The 19033-nt window shown below is 34.2% G+C and overlaps 1 protein-coding gene and 1 pseudogene across 1 annotated transcript; both read right to left on the reverse strand.

The window, feature by feature from the left end:
- Positions 1-13508: 13508 nt before the first annotated feature.
- On the reverse strand, positions 13509-14471 carry LOC120524552 (olfactory receptor 52D1-like). Its single transcript, XM_039746387.1, has one exon. The coding sequence runs from the start codon at positions 14469-14471 to the stop codon at positions 13509-13511; it is 963 nt and encodes a 320-aa protein (XP_039602321.1).
- Positions 14472-18059: 3588 nt separating this feature from the next.
- Positions 18060-18781, reverse strand: LOC120524554 (annotated as a pseudogene).
- Between the last annotated feature and the right edge of the window lie 252 nt (positions 18782-19033).

Here is a 19033-nt window from a genome sequence, read left to right on the forward strand (position 1 = left end):
ACAGGCTGCATATATAGCATTTTCACAATAAGTGTGCAATACAAAACATGCTGCCAAATTTACAAATTGCTTTTAAATATGAAAATTACAGTTTATGTAAATATTTATAACAAATTCAACATTTTGTGAGAAGAATGATACTCTGTAATTTAACTTCAGTGTGCAAAAGGCTTATTAAGTATATTCATTTGAGAGAATAAGAACTCTTCTGAGAATACCAGGTTTTATAAATAGCATTGTTTATACAAGCCTTAATTCAGATGTTAATATTTAGCTGTTATGCATCACACTGTATACTGGTAAGACAAGAATGCAATTTATTACTTAAGAATAGCTTTCTATTTTGCTTGCTATTTTGCAGCGAAACAAATCTAATCTTATGTTATTTAATAGTGAAGAACTCTAGTGGAGAAAATTTCAACATTCTTTAATTTAGAGTTTCTTATACACAGAATTGTGTATTACTGTTTAAATGTTACATTTTATTGGTCATTTGAAACAGTGACATTTATGCTCCATTTTACTTTGCAGGGCTGTGTTCCATATGTATCCATAATTATTGTCCTTATTTAAACTGGAGAAACAACAAACATGTCTTTGGTGAACATCTCTTATGTACGACCCAAAGAATTTATTCTAATTGGATTTCCAGGAATGGAGAACTACCAGATTTGGATTTCTATTCCATTTTGTGCCATGTATGTTTTAGCTCTTGTAGCAAATGTCTTGATCATTTTTCTTGTGAAAGTTAATCACAACCTACATAATCCTATGTATGTTTTACTAGCAGCCCTGTCAATTGTGGATCTTGCTATGTGCAGTTTAGCCTTACCTAAGATTTTACAGATGTTTTGGTTTAATGACAGGGCTATTGCTTTTGAAGCTTGCTTTATTCAAATGTTCTGTGTTCACTTCTTTTCAGCACTAGAATCTTCAATACTCGCTATTATGGCTTATGACAGATATGTTGCTTTATACAATCCCTTGCGTTATATGTCAATATTATCATACAGATTTTTGGCTCAAGTGTTTATATGTCTTCTTCTGAGAGATCTTATCCTAATGGGCATGGTGGCAGTCTTTGCCTCCAGATTGCCTTTCTGTTCATCAAATGTCATACAACATTGTTACTGCGATCATATGGGTGTTGCAAAATTAGCGTGTACTGATATATCTATGAATAGTGCTCTAGGTCTTTTTGCAATATTTTCTATATTTGGATTGGATGTCATATTTATTATATTTAGTTATGTATTAATTATGAGAACTGTTGTAAAGATTGGCTCAAAAGATGCATTTCGCAAAGCAGTGAACACCTGCAGTTCTCATTTGTTTGTAATTTTGTATTTTTACACAACTTTACTCTTTAGTCTTCTAGTTTATCGAACTGGCATGAAGGTTCAGCCTCAAATTCATGTTATGTTTGCTATTTTATACCTTCTTGTGCCACCTGTCTTGAATCCACTTATTTACGCCATTAGAACCAAGGAAATCCGTCATGCACTTCTGAAAATTATTTTGAATAAAAAAATTATCCCATCAAACAGCCAAAAAGGTGTTAAAATATGTATTTGATAAATAAAGCTGACTTTTTAATCTTTGCTGTCCCCACTTTAACTAGCAAAGGCAAAGTCTCCCTGTGACCCTGTGATGAAAAATTCAATTCAGTACATTAAAGATGAAATCAACTTTTAAATTTAAGTTAGCTGATTCTTTTGCTATTCATTTATATTCCTTTTTCTTCCTTGCTTATCATGCTGTAGGTCACTGGGAGTTTATTCTAATGGGTTTCAGGTTGGAAGTGGCTCAAGACAGAACACCAATCCATACTTATATTTTTTAACATTAAAATGGGGTTATTATGAAGAAATATTAACCAGACTACAAAACTGTTGAAATGTTGGGTGTAGTAACAGTTCCTGAAAAATTAATGTATTGATTTTTTACATTTGATATATGCTTTCTGTTCTGGTCTAAAATGAATAATCAGCCATCTGCTGCAAAGTTACAGTAATTTATACAATTATGAAATGCTGACAGACATATCACATATCCATCCATCTATCCATTATCCAATTGGCTATATCCTAACTACAGGGTCACGGGGGGTCTGCTGGAGCCAAACCCATCCAACACACGGCGCAAAGCAGGAAACAAACCCTGTGCAGGGCGACATATCACATATGCCAGTGGTTCTCAACCTGTGGGGCAGGCCCCCCTAGGGGGGCGCAAAGTAACAAAAAGGGTGGGCACGAAGATGTGAAAAAATGACAACAAGAATCAAAAATATGAAAAAAAAATCTGTTGAATTTAAAACAAATTAACTTAAACTACATTCTGATACTAGAACAATAAGTATAGAGTTAGATAAATGTTGATAAAAGTTAAGTAGGTATAATAAAATATGCATCTACATTCCAAAAAAATGTTAGGTGGGGGGGGTGTTCGATTAAAACTCTTATGAAAACTCGGGTCACAAATACTTTAAGGTTGAGAAACGCTGACATATGCTTTTAAAATTCAAAGTATTTATATTTAAATTCTAAAGCTAACCTATAATCATTCTGCATAATTTCTTTTGTGTTTTAATATATTGTTATAATATTGCATAACGATATCAATCACAATAACCCGTTGTATATTCCAATTCAGATTTGCATGGGGTGAAGAGTGGACAGAGCCCATTCATGCACAAACCCACACTCACAGTCACATTTGCAAAGGAGCACATATGGAATCACCAGTTAACTTAATGTGCACGTCCTTGATGATATGAAAGGAAGACCAGAGTACCTGGACCAAAAAAACATGGACACACTGGTAGAACATGCAAATGCAACATGGGCAACAGGACTCTAAAATTTGTAAGGCAAAAATAAAATCCTCCATCCTCTATCAATTTATTATTATTATTATCATTATTATTAATGCTGAATTATTGTACATATTTATTAGTATTAATTATAATAATAATATTTTGTCAAATTTAATTAGAGCCTGATAGATAGATAGATAGATAGATAGATAGATAGATAGATAAAAAATCTTTCCATCCATTTTTATTCTTTCATTACATAATTTTTAGGTTTTGGTGAAATTACAACATTTTTATTCATTTATTTTTTCTTTAAAAAAAGATCATGTTTTTGCTGTTCATACAAGGGTGGCTCCTGTCTAATATCCAATACTGCAGGATTATCTTCAGTTTTCCATAATATAATGAAAATAATTAAAGGATGTATGAAACACCCTATTATATGCTGAATCACAGCAAGCTCTTGCATTTTCAATATTTTAAAAAATCAAAACATAGCTCACTGAATCACTCAAGCAATTACAAATTCTGAAAAATATTGTTTTGTATACTTTGCTCAACAAGAAATAAACCACTTGTAAATTTAAATACAGCAAAAAAAGGTTTGAATCTGTGTAAAAGTGGTGAATGGGTGAAGAATATTTTTCAGTGTGTGTTGTTCAGAAAGTTCATTGGTGGCTAAAAGTGTATTTTGCCTGGTTGAATTGTGTAAAGCTTGGACTTTCTATAAACTCATTTGCTTATTTGCTATGTAATGAAAAAAGTAGTAATTATAATCAAAGTAATCTCTTACATAGTAAAATTAATATTGGGAGCAAAACCAAAAGCTTTTCAGCAACTGTTTACTAAACTGAGCCATGAAGAATCTGTATTACTGTAAATATGAGTATTGTAATCTGTGTGAATGGATTTTGTGTAAAGCATATAAAATATTTTGAAACCAAAGCAAAGATATGTCTTCAAAGAATCTTTCTTCTGTGTCTTTCATGTAGGTAATAAATAGATACAATAAGTGAAACAAATTTATTTTTTGCACAAAATATGTTTAAAAAATGCATTAGATGGGGCTGCTTCAAATAGTAAAAGAATAATCAATGGTGGGCTAGTATTTAGAGATTACAGAAATCCTGATTCTTTACATTTTGACAGTCTTCTTTTAGAAGGTAAATCTGGAAAATGGTTGTTAAGAATATATGAAGTATTTAAAAAAATAAATTATCTTTAAAGAATGAAACAACAGCAACCATGTTGCATGTTCTCCCCGTGGGTTTCCTCCCAAAGACATGCAGGTTAGGTGGATTGGCGGTTCTAAATTGGCCCTAATGTGTGTTTGTGTGTGTCCTGTGATGGGTTGGCACCCTGCCCAGGATTGGTTCCTGCCTTGTGCCCTGTGTTGGCTGGGATTGGCTCCAGCAGACCCCTGTGACCCAGTGTTTGGATTCAGCGGTTTGGAAAATGGATGGATGGCTCAATGTACTGAATTACCTCATATAACAAAGTCACTGGAGAGAATACAAATTTCCTATGCCTTTTTGAGGTATGGGAAATGAAAATTAATGGCTCCTCTGGGATTAGGGGCTTTAAGCTTAAACTTCATTAGTTTCATAGTAGATTTGCCCTTGATGGAGGGGTGAATAAACATCGCACTTTGATGTCCATTGCAGGGTCTAAAGTGGGAACCCCTTTGAATATATACCAAAGACTTCAAGGAGCCTGGGACTTCTTATGAAGTGTTAAAGCCATGATGAAACCACAAATATGAAAAACTGTTCTTGTTAAACAAGTTTTGATGTGGTATAATCTTACTTTTATATAATGATGTGTTTCCCTTTATTGTAATTTTTGGGAACTATTGTTATTAACGAGAAACTGAAATTTTGGTTGTCAATATGGAATTTGTTCATTGTCCCATGGACTGTGAATTTTCTTTTCACCCATTTCCAAAAATGTGCAGGCTGAGTAAACAGACAATTCTATATTGGTCACTGCTTGACTGAAGTTGGTGATGTGCCTGTGAGCGAGCCCAACGATCAACTGGCACCCACTCCAGAGCCATTTCCTGATTTGTACCTTGTATTGGTAAAGAGGTTATGGGAACCAACGTCACATGGATTTAGCAGGTCGAAGACTTTAGGCTATGCTAAGTTTCATACAAATGTAAATGAACATTCTTTTAAAAACAGTAAACTGATGAATGTAACATATTAATCCATTTATTGATAAATTCATTTTCAGAAGTCTTTTATTTCAATTCAAGCTCACAGGGATCTATACAGTACCTCATTTCAGAGGAGTTGGGCAGAATCATCCACGGATGTAGCGTAAATCTAAAATATTGAGTGTTTTATCTTTTATGAATTTGCCGATTATCTTAAATGTAAAAAGAAGCAACTGGGGAGTGTGGGATTTTGATAAGTAATTTGAATGCATGTAACTATTACACTATAAGTGATTTCTGCTCCAGTGAGTGTTTTTTCCTGAAGTCTTTAATGAATCCTTCACCAATTTCTATATTTCACATTCCATAAAATGTAGGCTTTAATACTGGCTGTAGGATAAGATACAGAACGTTTGATACAATATTTAACTGGCTAAATGCATTTTTACTAAATCTGTAAGACAGATTTAGACACAGAGCACTGGTATAAAAGTAAACAATAATAAATACATGGGAACCACATGTACTAAAAAGCTTTGATAGGTCCTGTTTTAAGGCCAGTTTTAAAACTGCTCTAATAATCATTACGTAAATGAAAGCTGTAAAAATAACATCCATTCCAACAGTTAGAAATGCGGCCGAAAGTCTGTATTATTTGCAGTGGCATTGGTACACGCAAGATTTGCTACCGCATTATTGAGTTTGACAATGCTGGTAGACGTTTGGTGTGTATTGAAGAATGGTGATTTTTTTAATGCTGCATTTAGATATTAGAACACTCTAGACAAGAACAAGCCATTCAGCCCAAAAGTGGAAGCATTTTTGCTGGTGTCCTGTAGGTCTGTAATTAAATTTTCCATAATGTGAATTTTATAGAGCTTATACTCTAATATATACAGTAGTTTGAGAAACAATTAGGCATTGTTTAGGAACATTGCTCAACATCTGATAAGGTATTATATACATTTTTTAATTATTATTACTATCATTAAAATAAGATGTGCCATAATAGCTGTCAAATATTAAAATAATCTGGGACTTGGCACCTGCTTATTTCAGTATTGTCTATGAAACTGGAAAAATAGTTGAGTAAAGGTGTAAATGATGCTTAAGATACAATTCTAGAAACTCATAGCCAATAATCCAAGTTCTTGTCAAATTATTACTTTCCGCATATTACATTTTGTTTCATTTCAACATAAAGGGTGGATATACTAATGCAGTTTTAAATTCATGATTCAAATTTTTAGTGATGTTTATGACTTTTCATCACCCTGGAAGTGAGTAATATTTACAATAATTTTGCAATCTGCCTCACAACGATGAATCATTTTTGTTATAATCTTGTGTCGTGTTTCAAGTATATTCATGAGATTGAAAAAATGCTATTTTTTTCTGTGCTCCGTTCCTTTAAATGTGCAAAATTGAATGTTGCTAATTATCTGTACACTGCAGTTGATGAACAAACAGCTGCTCAGCTAACTGCACAGACAGTAAGCATTAGACCACAAAAAGACTTGGTGTGGTTTTATTTTGAACCTAGTCCTGATCTCTTTCTGTTGTTTTCTGCTAGTATGATCTACCTAACCTAAGTATTCTCATCTTGAAACGGAGCTACTACTGTCTCAGGTACTTTTCAAAGGGCCCACTGTATAAATTGCCCTAAAGTGAAAAGTATTATACTGATAGGAGCTCATCCCATGGTTAAAAGTCATTTGTGGACTATGCTTGTGCTAAGCTTTTACCTCAATTACCGTGAACGTCTCCGTTGAGCTTAGTCTGCAGCACTGTTCTTAATCTGTTTTCAACTGCAATGAACCAAAACCAAAAACTGCTACCCTCTAGAGATGAGCAAAGAAGTGGAATAACTTAACCTGTGATTTAAGCAACTTAGTAACCATGCTTTGAGTGACTTTGAGAATGAGATTTATTTAATAAATAAATGTAAATGAATATAAAAGAATTATAAGACTAATGAATACATTGAATAACATCAGTGACATATTTATTCTATTCATCTATTGCTTGAAAAATTATAGTACTATTTATCTGAAGTTGCTAAAAACTTCTACTATATTTGTTTCATAGTGAAATTTAATGTGTGTATAAATAAAAGTGTAATTTATTAATAAGAAAGACTAATGTCAATACTTAGTAGTATCTGTGAATTTAACATGCCCAGTGGAATTAAGCAAACAGAATTTAAGGAATGCATTGAGTACTTTTAAGTTTTAACATGCTGTTTAACATTTGTATCTCAACTGAATAAATTTGTTATATTTTATTGTGATGCATCTCCATATTTGTGAGTTGGGAATAATGAGTAAATGGGGAAACAGAAAATAAAATATGTAGGCAAATGTTCATGAAAGTTCTTTATTTTACAATAGCTCTTTGAAGCACTGTATCTCATGTGCACTTTTGTATGTTAAAATGCAGTGGGCAAAATTTAGTGGGCAAGCAAGTGCTGGAATCTCATAAGCCTCTGGAAGAGACTTTGCCTCCCTCTCCTTTACTCTGACAGCAGTTTCCCTTCAAATCACAGAGGGCTTTACTGTATGTACCACTTTGAGAAAGCCCCAGCAGGTGGACTGACACAACAGTCACATTTTCTTACCACTTCAAAACATGCAGAAACAGTACATTTTGTAACATAGTCCTAAGCTTAGAAAAGATATGACATCTCAACTGACGGGACTTTCTTTGCAGCTGTAAAACCAGTTAGACCCTGACAGTGAAGGTCCCTTTGGCCTGGACATGCATATTTAAGTCAGTGTTGTGCAGAGGTTTTTAGATTCAGTGGCTGCAGGTTTTTGTTCCAGTTTGTACCCCTAAGTGAACTCCTACTCTAAATAATCAAGTTTTTATTTTCCATTGTCTACATTTTTTTATCCATCCATCCATCCATTATCCAATCCGCTATGTCCTAACTACAGGGTCACGGGGGTCTGCTGGAGCCAATCGCAGCCAACACAGGGCGCAATGCAGGAAACAAACCCCAGGCAGGGCGTCAGCCCACCGCAGGACAAACACACACACACCCACACAGCAAGCACACACTAGCGACAGTTTAGAATCACCAATGCACCTAATCTGAATGTCTTTGGACTGTGGGAGGAAACCGGAGTACCTGGAGGAACCCATGCAAACACGGGGAGCACATGCAAACTCCACGCAGGTAGGACCTGGGAAGCGAACCCGGGTTTCCTAACTGTGAGGCATATATATATATAATTTAAAATAAATTTACTAAAAAACTCAATAAAAAAATTCTTAAAAAATGTAATTTTGGCCAAGCGGAAAGTAGGTACATTCCAATGTCAAATGTTAGCACTGTATCTGATTGTGTTCAGCCCTGACAGGAGAGTGTCAATTAATTTTGTTTTATAATTGTGTCTTTCATTTTTCTATTCTTTAATATGTAAAGCACTTTGAGCTACTGTTTGTATGAAAATGTGCTATATAAATAAATGCTGTTGTTGTTGTTGTTGTGTCCCCCAAGTGGGGAGAAAAGCACATGGCTGTGATATCTCTGGCAATCCGCAGCTACCCTCTAAGACACATGTAGGTCTGATGTGATCTGTCTCTCAAAAACGTCAAATGTGTCTCCTTTACAATCTGTAGAGGATAATGTCTGTTGAACAAAACGGTACCGCTAGCTAAGTGGGGGCAAGGTATGCTCCAACACATGGCGAGAGATAGACTGAATTGAACGGAGGATGGTACACAAGTGAGGAGGGCCCTGCTTTTTCCCCCTTGGCCCGCAGCCTCTCTCTAGGATTCGAGCAAATAAAGCTATGATATTTAGCTTGATAAGAGAAGCTGCAAAATCAGCTGGAATGTTCAAACAAATTATAGAAAAAAAAAAAAACCTGACCTACACCCGTTAAGTATTTCTCTCGTGAAAAGCGGACAGACATACAGACAAACAGAGAGACGTTAGATTTTATATACTAATAAACACAGAGTCACTTGTGCTGGTGTACAATACAATTAAAAAAGGAAAACTTTATTGAAAAAGTGAATTGTGACAAAACAAAGTAAGCATTTAAAACATATAAGTAATCTTGATTTCCTACAAAAATGTAAATCTGCTACTACACCTTTTAAAATTTAAATAAAAGGAAAGAAATTGATCAGCTTATTAAACAATCTCATCAATTAAGGGTAAAAATAACTCACTGAATGTGGAATTGATTGGAACAAAAACCTGCAGCAACAGAGGTCTCCCAGGACAGAACTTGAGAACCACTGGTGCATAGTAGGAAGTACTGACATGAAAGAGATTTGTGAAGAGGACCTTGACAACCAGGCAGAAGAAGAAGCTGAAGTACATTCACATTGCACACCAAAATGTCAGCCAGCTGTTTCAGAGTTTGAAAAGAAAATGTTCGAACATAGCATAATAAAAAAAATCAAAAAGAATAAAGAAAAGAAAGCTCCGACTGGGCTACATAGAGAGAACAAGCTTTATTCAAAAGAAAATGAAAATAAAAAAATAGGCTAAAAGAAAAACTATGCTAAAGAATTGTATTACCCTAAAACAGAAATGTTTAGAATTTCAGAGGAACATATATTTATATTTTTTTCATCAGGTTATTTCAGATGTTTACTTTACAATTCTGTGTTGGTTATGAGTTAATGACATTTACGATGATTTAATAATAATAGATTTGTTGGTTTGTTTGTCTTGAGTATATGGCTAAACAAAGAATATAAAAACTACAAAAAAATAAGTTGTTATTCAATTTTAACACTGTTGCCGTGGATCTTGCTTGCTGTGTGACAAAATGTCAACTGCGCAACTGCACATTTAAAAATGAATGGTTCTTTAATGGCACTTTATGGTTCTTTGCTGGTTGTGTGGTTTTTCTATTGCATGACAAAAAAATCATTTCATTTTGGAAAGAGTTGTTGTATATGAAGTTGTTTCTTTGTGCTTTGAGAAACTTTCTAATATTTATTAAAAAAATATTTATTGTAGGCTACCGAACAGGATACGAACAGTTTAAGAAAACCCGAAATTAGTGTTACTTTACGTATTCAGGACGAGTCCTTTTAAAATTATGACCCATTGGCATTTTACAAATCTGTTACCCTCTATTCATGCGGTAATTTACTGTAAGGACCCTGACACAGATTTAAAGGTTCTTTCTGTAACCGTCATGTGGACGGGTATTTTGGGAACCTAAAATTATTCCCCTGTGGCATCGCTTTTAAGAACCTTTGTGGCACCTTTATTTTTAAGAGTGTACATTTATTTGATATACAGTATTTTAGACTAAATTCTGTTCTTAGTTTAAATAGCAACATTAATTGGTTGGGAAAATAGGTTAAAAACAAACAGTATAAGAGCTATGTGCTAGTTATTTAAGCTACAGTATATTAAATGTTTGCCTGAATATCAGTGTATTCTATGGAAGGTTCTTATAATCCCCACAAGTTGAATTAAACTGGTGTTTTCTAACTACTTTTTGCCCCTCTGACTAAAGAATAGTCTCAGTTAGTGACCTGCCTTGCCATTGTATAAGGCATGGAGCCACACGGTTTTAAACCGTACCTTACGTGCTCAATAGTATGAAAGTTAATGCGCTTTAGTAAATGCGTACGTTAGAACTTACTGAATACAAAGTATATCATCTTTAATACACAAAAACTGAAGTTTGAAGTTTATAGAATAAAACTTTTTCTCTTTATTTATTTATTTATTTTGCTTTTTATTCTACGGGTGTAACAACCCTTTCTCTTTATTCTTGTGTGGATTATTTGCTTGGAATTTTCTCTAAATCTTTCTTTCAGCACGCGTTTTACCCGTACTTGATCATGCCTTACGCTCCCACAGCTACAAACATGAAACAGACAAAGTTATAATTATACACTAAAGAGCATTTTGTTTTAGAATACTAATAATATCAATTGCAGACTTCTAAAGCGCAGTCCGATGCAGCTCATTCCACTTAATAAAATAATGCTTAGCCCTTTGAAACAAATTAAGCAGTTCAGGTAGTCTGAAGCTCCGTTTTACATGTAATTTATCTGCAGTTGACCTGAAAGTTGGAGATAATCTCCATAAAGTACCATATCTAGCCCGCATTTTAGTAAACAGTTGAGGATTGACTGAAGAATTTCATTACAATTGACCTACTCAGGCCATGGAGGTCTACAGGGAGTCATGTTTTTCAAACAGAACTGATCCGATTTTAATTAGGCTCCTATACAATGTATTTTTCTAATTATTACTTTGATTCCCACTTTTTTGTATCAATAGAAAAAAGCAATATGCTTATGTAAATGTGTTCTTGGAACTTTCTGTTTTGATTCATTTTAAATATAGTACTTATTTAAAACCACATCATGTTAATTATCTCAATTTGTACTTGGTAATACCCTACAATGTTTAACTTGGTTTATTTCTTACACATTTTAATCCGTTAGATGGTGGTTGGTTTTGAATTTAATTATTTAGTTTTTTGTGCACTCTTAGCTTATTTTATTGCTTTCAACTAGTGGCAATTAGCAAGGACAGGTGTGGTTTAATCATCGACCAGATTCTTAAATAATCAAAGGATTACAATTTAATATTAAAAAATAAATAAATAACTGCAAAATTGAAAGATTTCTATCCAAATCAGGGTGCGACGGCATTTTCTTTAATTTCAAAGTGCACATTCACTTGGACATGAGAAAAATGGGCTAACTTTTAAAAGAACGAATGTGGAAACACTGGAAAGACAGCAAAGAAAAGGGAATGCATAAGGTCGGTAAAGCTTCAGCCTAGTGACTCCGTGCTGTCTCGTATAATATAGTACAACGTCGACAGCGAAGCATTACAAAGTAAAATTCACATTTGAAGCAGCAAATACAGAAAAGCTAATCAGCAGGTTTGGGCACCTGCGAAAGCTGCTCGAATTTAATATCTGCTGTGAAAATTGAAATAAAATTAAATGTGATAATAGTACTGTGTGTACAGAATTCAAATCAAATTTTAAAAATTTAGCATTCAATTAATAGACTCTATACAAATAATACCAAACGTTTCCGGGAGAATTCTATGTGACATTTCTTAAAATAATTCCACTAAATCAATGAGAATTGCAAGGATTGCGCATTATAAATCCGTACTTTTAATCTGTTAAGAGTTTACGTCTTAATTTACCTTCACTGACGCCCCAGCCCAAATCCCAACACATCCATTTATTTCTTTAGAAAACTGGCTTTAACACGATCTTTAAGAAATGTAGAAGAGAAAATAAAAGAATGTACATGAAAATCATCTAATTTTACGAAAGTAATATCAAGGTGAAACTATATAAAAATCACTAACTGGGTGTTTTTTATGTAGATTTTCGTAACATAACCTTTTCCAAACGAGTTACTCCAGTTTAAGGTCGCTGTTGTATCGTGACAGCAATGGTCATAGTGCATGAACCAGATAGGCACGGGTGGCACATAAGTCATTTTCGAATAATCCATTAACAGACCTTGCTATAAGTGGGAGGAAATCGCAAGTGTGTACCATGAAACCTTTAAAAAACATGACGTCCGAAGAAAACTCGCGACGGGATTACACGAAAACGCAATAAGGACATCAGAGAAAGATTAACCCATAAACAAACCATATAAAAATTGTTGAACACAACTGGATTGTTTGTTTCCTCGGTACAGTCCAAAACAGCATAATGCTTGAGAAATGTACATAGAACTTTCCCATCTTAATCTACAATGATAAGTCTCCTGCATACCTGACCAGCGTTAAACGGTGTACACTTAAATTACGTTTTTTTCACCAAAAACTCTTCAATGAATAAGGTTCAAATTATATTTTTGAATGTGGAAAAATATTCTAATTCTTTATTATAAACTCACGGTGTTCAGAAGGGAAAGACTATACATAAACAACACCACCAGCGACTTCTAATGAAGTGTTAAAGCCAAGATGAAACCACCAATCCGAAAAACTTGTTGCTGAACAAGTTCTGATGTGATTGCATCTTGCTTTCCTTAACAATTGTTATTAACAATCAACTGATATTTTGGTTGTTAGTTTAGAGGCTGAATATTTTCCCGTGACATGTGGACAGGCTGTCTGAATTCTAAATTGATTCCTGACCGAGAGTAACGGTGGACGTTCGGCTGACGCTGAGTGCAGAGCCATTTCCTGCCTTGCGCCGTGTACTGCTGAGAGAGGTTACGGGCCCAGGATTTAGGATTTATTGAGTTTCGTCGTTACTTGAATGAATATTTATTAAAAAGAATAAATTAATGCACATGTAAACTCAATTATCCATCGTGAAATTAATTTTTAAAATTCGTTTATTTCAGGTTTTGCGGGGTCCCACACTTCATCTCCGGGGAGTTGGAAGGAGCGATTATGTCAAGTATTGTTGAAACACCACCGTGAGTGTTTTCTTTTTCAGTTTATAAGTTTGATAATTATCTTAAATATGAAAATAAGATGTCTTCTTCAGTAATGCTGAAAATATATAAGAATGAGAAGGGTGATACTTATTTGAATGCATTCAGCTACACAAACGTTCAACGTTTTCTGCTCCAGTGAGTGTTTCTTCCGAGATGTTTTAGAAATCCGTCGCGGATTTCTTTAGTTCTCACTCCATAAACGGCAGGATTTAACACTGGCGGTAAAATAAGATAGAGAACGCTCGATAGAATGTTTAACTGGCTGGATGCATTTTTACTAAACCTGTAAGTCAAGAAACTACATAGACCGCTGGTGTAAAAGTACAAGATAATAAATACATGGGAACCACATGTACTAAACGCTTTGACCCGGGCCTGTTTTGAGGCCAGTTTCAAAACGGCTCTAATAATCATTATGTAAGTAAATGAGATAAAAATGACATCCATGCCGACAATCAAAAATGCAACCGAAAGTCCGTAATAACTATTCATAGTAATATCAGTGCACGCCAGATTCGCTACCGGCATGTGGTCACAATAGGTTTGAGGGACAACAGTAGATGAACAGTAAGGCAACTTTGAGGCCATTATTGGAATCAGACCGGTTAAAATTACACATCTCAGAAAAAGTGCAAGTAGAATTTTACTAATAGCTGCAGTTGTTAATATAGTGCTATAACGAAGTGGGTTGCAGATAGCAATATACCGGTCATATGCCATTACGGCTAATATTGAGGATTCTAGAGATGAAAAAAAGTATATAAAAAACATTTGCAGGAAGCAAGCTTGAAAAGAAATACTGCGTGCATCATTCAATAGGATCGCTAGCATTTTAGGTGTTGTGGAGGTGCACAAACCGATGTCAACCACAGCGAGAATACAGAGGAGGATGTACATAGGAGTATGTAGAGTTTCTTCCAGTTTGATTATATATATTATTGCTATATTTCCTACAATTGCAAAAGAATACATAATAATGAACGGGATAGAAAGCAAGTGACGAAAAGCTTCTAGTCCGGGAAAACTGGTCAAGAAGAAGTCCGGAGTTGAATCCGACGTGTTCACTGTTGCTGTTGGCATTTCTCTCCTTTTCTTTTCTATAAATTTAAAGATAAATGAATGATGAAAGAAAGTAAAAAAATAACAGCATAAACTTAAAGACAGACTTTAACGGAACCATTTTCGTAATACTCACAAACAAGTTTCTTATATATTTCGGCAGTAAAGCAGGATCTAATACAGTATGATTACTCTGGCCTTTTCCCATACAGCTAGAGAGCCCTATATTTTCGTTGCAGGTGAAACTGCAGTAAATGCATGCAAAACAAGTATTATTAAGTCTCTCTTTTATTAATGCAGCCACAGCTAGGGCTCAGCCCACAAGCCCACTGCTTATAAACGTTTGCTTATTCTCTAGATACGCAATGATCACTTAGTTATGATTAAAATAGAGGTTAATCAGGTAAACATTAAAGTTAAACATCAAGACAGCACAGTGTTCGGCCTTCACAGCTTCACGTTCCACGTTCAAATCCTGGATCTGGACATTATTGTATAGAGGATGTACATTTTGCTTGTGCCTATGTGGAGTCTTCGCCTGGTTAGTTCGGTGCAGGTTAGGTTAATTGGCATCTCTAAAGCATCTGAGTGTGAGTGTATCCTACAGTGGGCTTATATGCTGCTTGGATAGTCACTGGCTCATTCTGAAGTGGATGAGCAGGTTAGAAAATTAATGGATAAGAACAAAGAAAAATGTATATTTACTTAACCTTAACATTTCCTTTATACTGTGCTTTACCATATTGGTTATATTGATCAAATGTGTGCCATTTGCTTTTAAATCTTTACATACAGCTTGAGCGCGAAACTTTTAAGTGTTTTTTACGATTTTTTTTCTGTTCTTAGATTCTATATTTAGCAAATACTTCAACAGATTCAACTACATTCTTAAAAATAAGGGTGCTAAAGCGCACAACGATGCCATAGGGGAATATTTTTGGGTTCCCAAAAGAAAAATCCATATAAACGTTTCAGAAGAAAACTTTACTTAGGTCTGTATCATGTTCCATAAATAACCAGATAGATAATAATAAATTTGTAAAATACCAATCGGTTCCTAATTTTAAAAAGATTCTTGCTGCATACAATAACACAGACTGAGTTCAGGTTTTCTTGATCTGTTACTGTCTAGGTAGATATTAAAAAAATCTGATTTGTCCTCACATTAAGAACATGCACAAACCAAGCACAAAGAACCAATTTCATAAACAAACGATCTTTCCCGGAATTAAATGGTTCTTTGAGAAGCAGCCTTTCTGCGAGAAACCACATTTCCCATTAAACTCCCTTTAAAGGACTATTATTTTTAAGAGTGAATAAATATGAAAAAAGATAATTCCCTTGACTCATTCATTTTTATATTGTCACAATGGTTGGTTTTCTTCTCACATAGGAAACTGTGTATGTTTTGTTAACCTTACAATCTCTCTTTGGTCGCAGTCTCTCTCTGTCTCTGCACTGGAAGGCAGTGATCAAGAAAAGAGTTGTACAAGGGACGTTCAAAAAGTTTCCGCACTCTTTAAGCTCTGTTTATTAAGAATAAAAAAAATGACATCACTTTTCTAAATAGTCACCTTCGTTTGCGATGCAATTTTCCCAGCGTCGTGCCAACATTTTAATGCCCAATTACTGCTCCTCCCACCTTCTCCGTTTCCAACGAAAATATAAAAGTGCGGAAGCTTTTTGAACGTCGCTCGTATAAACTGAACACGCCATAATCATTTAAGTACCGAATTGAAGAACAGGCTTTCTGCCATTTCTTGCTCTTTTGTTTTCACACAGCACGAGTGTACATAATTTATTGGTTCACAATGTCTCTTTACACAAAATAATTTATAGGCAAATTACACAGACATGAAATTTAGAAAGTATTTATTTTGCCAGCATTGCAAGAATCTTTTGCATTCACTGATCATGTTTGTTACTTTGGTTAACCTTGCAGCATTACAAAACAGAATTAAAGTTTTGAAGAAGATAAAGAAAAGGAGAGGGAGTTGCTGTCGGTTTTGAGAAGTGATTTTATGTGATTGCATCTCAAAGTGTAGTTTTTTTTTTATTACTGTCAGGATATTAGGTATAGTTTAGTTCACTATAGCCATTTCAGAAATAGTGATAGGCCACAAGTAACATTCAGTTTGAAGTTTGGATCCCAACTCCAAAACCTACTATTCTACTATCTTACTTTTCTGCTATGGAGTGGCCATCCCATAACTAAATTGAATTTTTATGGTTTTACAATTTTAAATATCGATCTACTGGGGCACCCTAATTCTTCAGTGATCAGCACTGATGCATTACTGGTTTAGATTAGATTAAAATCCCACTGCTATTTGGTGCATGTATATTTTTTTGGTATACGCAGTTTTCTTTATTTACTCACGGATTTTCTTTAATAATTAACAGTTTAATTACATTTTAAAGACATAATTAGGCAGCGATTTTAATTATACTTATTATGCATTTAAGAAGGGATAACCATATGATATATATATATATATATATATATATATATATATATATATATATATATATATATATATATATATATATATATATATATATATATATATATATGCTTATTTAAACTAGATACGCTTTTTAAAACACTACCATTCAGAGTCAAATGAAATATGCACAATATGCAGACATTTGTTATAGATATAGAAACATTCCATTAAACTGAAGTCTAGTTTGTTTTTCTTTTAGCTTATTCAGATTTACCGTTATGTATACTGTAAAATCGTTGATATTAATTATCCTGCCACTTCTTGCCAGGGGAAACGAACTGGATTTGGAATTAGTTTTAAAAATATTTGTTAAAAAAAAAAAAGCGGGAACATAAAAGAAATGAATGGTGGACACAAGTTTTCTTTAAATTTCGATCAAACAGTTAATGTTCACACGCCGAAATTTTTATTTATGTACTATCTATCTGAACAAGTATTAAATCGCGGCTGGTTTCGCAGATTATACTCACATGAAAATACTTTTGGTTCTGGGGAGAAGCAAATAATTAGTTTATAACAAATTTATTCGTTCATATTAATTTTTCATAATTCTTTTATCCGAACAGACGTCGGGTCTTTTGAGGCAGGTTAGGTGTTGAGGAACTGAATGAGTTCATAACGGAAGCCAGACCGTCGCAGGACACACTCGTGCAGCGATATTCACTGATATGGGGTACATTTACATGCGCAAATGAGTCTAACTAGAATAACTGTGGCATGTGGGATAAGTTGGAAAAATTCCCATAAATCTATACAGAACTCCACACCGACAATTTTCGAGGATGAATTACAACTGACAGCTCGGGAACAGTATAGAAGTCGCGATATCCATGCCGCCTAGCCAGTGATTCATGATGTATTAAGTGAAGTTATTTTTTTCTGCTGGAAAAATATTAATAAAACTAAATATGTCAAGAATGAATTTAAAGATCAGCAACAATGCCTTTCCATTTCATATAAAGTATATGACTAATATGTATTTCAAACAAATTGAGAAAAAAATATTTTCCCTTCTGTTTTGTGTAATAACTCAGGAAATCAATACGGCGGCGTGAAAATATTTCAAGTGCAATATAACAAAACTTTTTTCCTACTCCCTGTTTTAACTATTACAGATCATTTTACGGTTATATGCTTTTACCAGTAGATGTTTTATAAATCCTTCACGGATTTCCTTCGTTCTCACACCATAAATAACAGGATTTAACACTGGCGGTATAATAAGGTATAAAACACTTGATACGATAGTAAGGTAGTTAGGTATATTTTTATTAAATCTGTAAGCTAAGTAATTACATATACCGCTGATATAAGAGTACAATATAATACATAAATGGGAACCACAAGTACTAAATACCTTAATACGGGCTTGTGTTGAGGACAGTTTTAAAACCGCCCTAATAATCATTATATAGCTGAAAGCTATACAAATCAAATCCATACCGGCTATTAAAAAATCAACCGAAAGTCCATAATAATTATTTATAGTGATATCAGCGCAAGCCAGTTTAGTCACATTCATGTGGTCACAGTAGCTTTGTGGGACAATGGTGGATGAACAGTAGGCAAATTTGATGCCATGATGGGAATCACGCCTATTAAAATTACACATCTTAAAATATACACAAGAAGGATTTTAGCAATACATGCAGTCGTTAGAATGGACGTATACCGCATTGGGTTACAGATAGCAACTTAACGGCCATAAGACATTACGGCCAGTATAGGGGATTCCAGAGCACAAAAACACGAAATAAAGAACATTTGTAGGAAGCAGGCTTGAAAAGAAATAGCGCTGACATTGTACAGTAATATCTCCAACATTTTAGGTATTGTTGAGGTGCATAAACCAATGTCTGTCACCGCAAGAACACTAAGGAGAATAATGTACATCGACATATGAAGATTTTGCTCATTTTTAATAATATATATCAATGTACTATTGGCAACAACAGCAATGCAATACATAACAATAAAAGGAATTGACAGCCAGTGATGATGAGCTTCAAGTCCAGGAAAACCAGTCAAGAAAAAGTCCGGAGTTGAATCTGACATGTTCATTGTTTTGTGACTTGC

Source organism: Polypterus senegalus, chromosome 2 (genome assembly GCF_016835505.1).
Source record: "Polypterus senegalus isolate Bchr_013 chromosome 2, ASM1683550v1, whole genome shotgun sequence".
Lineage (NCBI taxonomy): Eukaryota > Metazoa > Chordata > Cladistia > Polypteriformes > Polypteridae > Polypterus > Polypterus senegalus.